The sequence below is a fragment of the Falco cherrug genome, chromosome 10 (genome assembly GCF_023634085.1).
Source record: "Falco cherrug isolate bFalChe1 chromosome 10, bFalChe1.pri, whole genome shotgun sequence".
Taxonomy (NCBI): Eukaryota; Metazoa; Chordata; class Aves; order Falconiformes; family Falconidae; genus Falco; species Falco cherrug.
The window spans coordinates 14,947,971-14,954,738 of NC_073706.1; the positions used below are offsets into that span (position 1 = coordinate 14,947,971).

The window sequence follows — 6,768 nt, forward strand, 5'->3', positions numbered from 1 at the left end:
TGCCTGCTGCTGGGCTGCTAGCTGCAATGGTGTGGGGGAAATGAGAAGAGGAATTTGCAGGGAAGGCGTGCAAAAGCTCCAAGGGCTGATGCCAAAGCAAGTGCCCACAAAATAAGGTTGTTTGTGCCTCCTTAATCTTCTCTTTGATAAGTCAACATTAAAAACATCTTCTGGGGTATTTCCTTGAGCAGCGATACCCACCCAAGGCCTTGCCTGCAGTGGGAAGGTAACATGTTTCTGGCAAGGCAGCTGTAATTGAACGGGTGTCTCTGCTCTGAGGAGGTTTTGGGGCAGTTCTGCTCTGTTGGAGCATATTTTCAAGGACCGGCTGCACTCTTGGCTCCAAGTGATCACAGCAGAACTGCTCCAGCTGCTGCTCAAGTCAAGGTCCGTACAAACGAGAAATCATCACTGGCACGTTTGCATAATAGTTAGGAAAAACACTTGCACTGGGAAAACAGGAGTATCTTTAGTTATCGGCTACAGCAATCCAGTCCAACTGTTAAACATATCTGATGAAATCAGTGCCAAAAATGTTGGCAAGTGTATCTCCCCACCAAAATCAAAATGCTTCATAGCATTAACCCTACTTTAATGATTTTGGTTTTCAACTAGAAAAAAAGTCAGAGGGGGCAGGAAAATCCTGAAAATAACACTTTTTTCTTCTTTCGAACAACAGAAGAAAACATATTAATTAAACTATATGTTTTGATTAGCGCAAAACAACTTACATTTCCTTTCCTGAATAATGTAAAAATTGAACTTAGAAAAGCAATTTCTTGCCTGAGAAGTCTCTTTAAAAGGGAACGTTTGGTATTTTGCAGCGCTTCTCTTAGGCGGACTGGTGTCAGCATCTTATTCTTTTAATGTTAAAAACACTTTCAACCCACCCATACTCCAGCTCTGAACTATTTAGGAAAAGACACATCTTTCTAGCTCTTTGCTATAGCCTCTCACACAGCAAAATCCCTGTTTGTACCTGGAATTTCTCAACTAGGATATAAATACTGTATTTAAATTATAGTGACTGTGTTCATAATATGTCTGATATTTGAAGAAAGGTGTAGCTACAGCAGGCCATGTTTCACCCTCCATCCCCCACTCTTATGTTATAAAAACCTGCAGTATTTCTCCATGGAAATAATCTGGTTTTGAAAGGAAAATTAGTGTCAATTAATTTCCATGGGTGACCACTTCCCCTCTTTTCAGCAGATTTTTGTTAATGAAGATGCTTCTTCCATACGGCTACATTAAAATAGAGGAAAAAATGAAATTATCTTTCTCTGGCTGTTTTATGGTGTCATTTTAATGAGTCTGCCTTTCTGTGATAGAAGGAAATTGTAAAACACATTCACTGGGAGCAAAGAGAGCAAATGTTGTCCCACAGGCAGGAGGCGGCAACCACAGGCATGCAGAGTGAAACCGTGCTGGGTGGCAAAGCACATCTGCAGCAGGACTCCCTACCCCAGAGCCAACCTTTCTCCCTAACCCACTGCACGGTGGAACAAAGCTGACTTACTGACCCCTGCTTGGACTCAACAGGACCCCTCAAGCTTTTGAGCATGTCCATCAAAGAGGGCCCAGAGATCATTAGATGCACCCTGCAGTGAGGTTTGCACAGACTGGACAGAAAGGAACTTCTAAAGTGCTAGCAGATGTGCAAAACCCAGCCAAGCTGGGCAAGCTTCCCGCTCGCTGAATGCAGGCAGAGGTTTGGCAGCGGAAGGTCTGCCTTGTGTTCCCTGGGGTTGGCTCCTCGGGGGCCATCAGCTGAACAGCGGTAGGTCAGACTCATCTTTTCTGGGAGGGCTGCTCAGGTACACCGATGAGCATGGTAGGAAGAGACACCAAGTCCCCCACACATCAGAGACATTCTGTCTTAAACTTCTGCCTCAGGGCTTTCTGCACGTTTTGTATCTTCTCCGTGATCACTGTGTCACTGAGGTGATCTCCAAACTTCTGCTTCAACAGCACCCTAATGATCTTGATGCAGCGTTCATCCATCATGGGCTTCGCCTCTCGGAAAGTGTTGCCCCTCCGCCCCGTGATGGAGTGGCTCTGGATGTAGTCAGACGTGAAGAGTTTGTAGAGCAGTGTCTTGCAGGCAGTGCTGATTTTCTGGTCAAACCGGATGGTCTCTTTGAGCTGCTCCTTGGTGTAGCCATTGAAGAGCTCCACCACCTCGCATGGCTGCCGGTGGGGCTCCTCCTGGAAGGACAGGGATTCCAGCCTCTGCACCTTCTTCTTCAGAGAGAGGACATCCTGTTGGAGGTCCAACACCATCCTCTCCAGCTGCTCTATCTTCTCTGCCCTGAAAAATTAAAATTACAGGTGTAAAGGGAAGAATACATGATGGCCTCACTGTGGATATTGCTAAAGGACGTAGCACTTCCACCCAAGCAGTGATTACATGCCTCCTGCAAACAGGGACAGGACAGTTTCTCTCCAGAGCATCAGCCCATCCAGCTACATCTGGGTGAAGAGCAAGGCAGGAGAGAAAAATGACATGGTCCAGACTTTTCAGTAGCTCAGAAATGTTCAGAATTTAAACCTCAACCCCACCTTGTCATGCATGCGTGGAGACTGTGATGCTCAATTTTCTTTCCAGTTTTAAGGAAAGATATGTCCTGCTCTGCATGTCCCGGGAGGCACATACGTGTGACATGAACCAACAGACACGCAGGAAATGACAATGCCAGTACTGTAACATGATTTTTTGGCACCCATTTCTTTGCAGGAAAACTATCCCCAGCAGCTACTTCATCACTAGATACTTGTCATAAAAGTAACGGACAATAAAGCAAGCACCACACAGCCACGTTCAAACATGATAGATGTCATTTTGATTGTTATAGGCAAAAGCCTTGTGGTTTCTGCACTGTTTTAGAGCCTTCTTGCATCTCCAACTCCAAGCCCTGCAATCAGGAAGAAACACCTGGCTCTGATTACATAGAGATTCAGCTGGTTTTGGTTCTAAAATTGCACCATTTTGTCACCCAGCTGTCATCTCACTGCTTTTTCTTGCAGTGAGGAGGAAAATACTGTTAAGAACAAATGCCTTCTCTTGCTAATTACCTTTCCATTTCACCAGGACCAAAATTTTTCTGCACTCTCTCAAAGTCATCCGTCTCTTGCAAAGCATCAAGCTTTCGCTCTTCACAGCTGGAAGAAACAAGCAAGCTAAAAAGCACTGCCACAAGAAGCTTCATGTCCATATTCATATTCATTTCTGAGGAGAATGATCTGTAATTCAAAGGTTGAAATTCAACACAAAGTCAATTCTGTTTTCATTCGCAGCAAGAATAGCATGGATTGAGAGGAAAAGTCAATGGGTCTTCATGTGGTCAACCTCCTGTGCTCCCTCCTTTCCACACAGAGCAAGCCCTGGTGCACAGATATGGGGGTCCTCCTGTTTGACCCACCAAGGGATCAGGACTCCAGAGCACCAGGGACCCAACTGCTCTGCAGTATAGAATCACAGAACCATGGAATCATTTAGGTTGGAAAAGACCTTTAAGATCATCAAGTCCAACCATTAACCCAGGACTGCCAACTCCGTGACTAAACCATGTCCCTAAGCACTGCATCCACCTGTTTTTTAAACAGGTGACTCCACCACCTCCCTGGGCAGCCTGTTCCAATGTTTGGCCACCCTTTTGGTGAAGAAATTTTTCTTAATATCTAACCTAAACCTCCCCTGGTGCAACTTGAGGCTGTTTCCTCTTGCTCTGCACCCGCACAAACTCTCATTACCTTTTGTGTTTTGGGTTTAATTCTACGTTAACATCTATTCCAAGTGAGCACCACCAGGGCATGGAAACAGAGTGGACAAACCCTCCACTATGAAATGAATATTCGTCGTGTGAAACGTTCAGGGTCCTCACCATGCTTCCAAGTGTTACCTGTTCAGGCAGATGTGTTGCTGGCACTGGGACAAGATGCCATCTGACTTCCTCTTCATTGGCAAGACAACATAATCTACAGGCAGGGATGGGAGATAAGCTGAACAAGCCAGCTGCTGAAAAGGTCCTGAATCCCTCTGTCTCCAGAACAGATTATCTAAGCACTCCTGCTAGATTGCACAGCAACATATTACTCCCTTGGCATAAACAGAGCGATCCAGACATGCTTTCCAGGACTGAACAATAGGGATTTTGTTATTAGAAAAAGGTGGTATCTCAAGGGCTCCTTCTGTTCCCGTCACAACAGACATAGTGGGCAAGGCAAGCATAGCCAATGTGTCTCTGGGCACTGCTGTCAGTCAGCAGGTAAATAACACACCAGCATGTTTTTATAAGTGCATTTCATGGATGTGATAGTGGATGGAAAAGCAGGGAAATAGTCAAATCTGAGAAGGTTTGACTAATTGAGACACAAGGCTTTTGGGTGTTTCACAATTATTCACAGGCTAGATTGTTTTTTGGCTCTTGAGGAAAGAACCAGGAGACAGAGCTGGTGCCTGGTAAAGCAGATAGCATACGCTGTCTCACAGGCATCTCCCTTTAGACAGACCTCCTGTGGGAGATCTCCCAGGTGGAAGGGAGCAGGAAATTTCATCTCTAGCCTTTGTAGCCCTGGGAGAAAGCACACAGAGCCCTGGAGCCAAGCAGAGGTCTCCCGGCAGCTCTGCAGTCCCCATCCCAGCCTGCCGGTCAGGATGAGGCAGGAGAGAGCTAAAAGCCAATGTCCTGATTTACAGCCACGGTTACCTCTGGTAGCTGGACCAGCCCTGTCCTCTTCACCTTGGGAAGTCCCTGCCATGGCCATGGTGACAAACGTGGACGGAGGTGTGAAGGCGCTGGCTGGGTGGGGGGAACCTGCCAGGGAGCGGGGGCTTCCTGCCACGTTGCCCAGGGCACTCCTCTCCTTGATGATGGAGGAGTTGCCAGCATCATGGGGCAGGCTGGCCTCGGCCACCCTCAGCAGCGGTTTTGCAGGGTAAGTCCTGTCACCATGGTATTTCCTGGATCCATTCCCCAGGGTCCATTTTGGGAAGGTTTTCCTGGATTTTTTTGGCTGGGGTGGCATCATGCTATGGACAGCCGGTTCTTCTTCTGAAAGCAAAGGGGATACTCAAGATGTGCAAGGGGTATCAATGTTGTGTATCTCCCACCTCCCACTCAGCACTTTTTGCCCTTGTAGCAATGTGAAATCTATGACAGGAATAGAATGTACAGCATCCTCCCACCCCCAAAAGCCCAATGGAAGCAGAAAGGTGCAATCTTCAAAAGACCTTACTCACTTAACTTCTCCAGGAGCTGTCTATCTTCCAGCAGCTTCTTCTCTAAAATATCTTTATGCTCTGCAGGGAGAGAGGACTTTTCAGCCCTGAACTCCTTCTCTAAAGGTTGCTCCTGAGGAGCCCCAGATTGCAAAGCCCAGGACAGAGAGGTGTCACTCACCACTTATGCCTTCCACCATGCCCCAGTAGAGCCCACTGAAGCCGGGGCAGCGGGCCAGCACCTGCTCGCCCACTGTGTAGAGGTGGAAGGGCTTGCGGGGCTCCTTGATGTTCTCGATGTTGATCACCCGGCTGCCGTCGGGCCAGCTGATGAGGACGTAGATCTTGGCTGACATGGGGGCTGCCCACCTGGCATGGGGGGAACGGTAGGGGAGCATCACAGCACAGCTTTGTGCTCTCCCATGGTTGGGAGGATTAGCAAATGATGCTCTACCTGAGCAAGTGCAGCCTACAGGTATAAAAGACTTGTCCCTGCACTTTTTCTACCAGTTGTTTCTCCTCTCCCATTCCTCCCCTTCTGTGCTTGCCCCATACTAAACCCCTTCCCTGGGAGGTTGTCCTGGGACTGACCTGGGGACAGCCCCACGTGCCTTTAGTGTGCCCCAGTTTAATTTGAAGAGGAACTGCAGCTCCAGCCAGGACACGTGCCCCCTGGGGTCGGGCAGGACCAGCTCTCAGGTGGGGTGCCCAGAGCAGACCCTGGATGAGCCGCTGAGCAGAGACAGGCTGGTTCCTCCGCCCCCGGGAGCCAGCCCAGCTCAACTGACCTCAATGGGTCTACAGTAATTTGCTACAGCACAGGATCGTACCTGCGTGATATCAAGGCAGTACAGAGAAGAGACTCAAGACCCAGGGTTCTTCCAGGAAATGATCATCCCTTTGCCTGTACAGTTATTTTCCCCAGTAAATGTCAAAGTGCTCTGATAAGGAGGGCAGCAAGTTACCTGCATTTCACACATACGGAAACTGAGGCACAGAGCAGTGACAGAAACATCTAAGGCAGCCAAGTAGCAAAGCTGCAAGGAGCTGGTCTCCCGGGTCCTGGCCCACTGCTCTGCCCACTGGGACACCCTGGTGTTCCCCTTAGAGCTGCAGGCTTAAATCACTGGAGAAATAGGAGAGCTCAGCGATTGAACAGCAGCCAGGGTACTGCTGACTTTCAAAGCCTCCTGAGCCACAGGGAAAGCTGAGGAGCCACGGGCTGCTGGGTTCAGGGAAGGCTTCATTCCAGGTTTCAACCAACATGTCATGAATGGGGACAAAATTAAGTAGAGACCATCTGCCAGCGCTCCTAAGGGCCCTGGCAGAGCATCACCCCAGACCATCCTGCTCTGCTCTGCAGCAGGATTTGGCAGAAGGGTTCTGGGGACTGGGGCTGAGCCCTTGTGCTGGGCACTGTGTGGAGAATGGCCACAGTGTCCAAAGCTGATGGGAGGGAGCTGGGGCAGGGAGGGGAGAGGTGGAGCAGGGACAAGATGGCAGAGAAGGCAGCTAGAACCCAATTTATTGCAGTCTTTTGTTTTACC

General features: G+C 48.7%; 1 protein-coding gene across 1 annotated transcript; it reads right to left on the reverse strand.

Moving 5' to 3' along the window:
• Positions 1–954: 954 nt before the first annotated feature.
• LOC114017478 (uncharacterized) lies at positions 955–5,577 on the reverse strand. The gene is made up of 6 exons (XM_027813626.2): positions 5,403–5,577; positions 5,243–5,302; positions 4,710–5,054; positions 3,903–3,978; positions 3,076–3,162; positions 955–2,311 (listed from the first exon to the last, which is right to left on the reverse strand). Exons 1-6 carry the CDS (start codon positions 5,575–5,577, stop codon positions 1,864–1,866), a joined length of 1,191 nt encoding a protein of 396 aa, XP_027669427.2. The 3' UTR covers positions 955–1,863.
• Between the last annotated feature and the right edge of the window lie 1,191 nt (positions 5,578–6,768).

Excerpts from the sequence above, each read along its gene's own strand:
- LOC114017478 (XM_027813626.2), bottom strand. The coding sequence starts at position 5,577 with ATGTCAGCCAAGATCTACGTCCTCATCAGCTGGCCCGACGGCAGCCGG. Across the intron at positions 3,979-4,709 it reads GGCTGGTCCAGCTACCAGAG|ATTATGTTGTCTTGCCAATG; the intron begins GTAACCGTGGCT and ends CCCTGCCTGTAG. Across the intron at positions 2,312-3,075 it reads GGTCCTGGTGAAATGGAAAG|GGCAGAGAAGATAGAGCAGC; the intron begins GTAATTAGCAAG and ends TTAATTTTTCAG.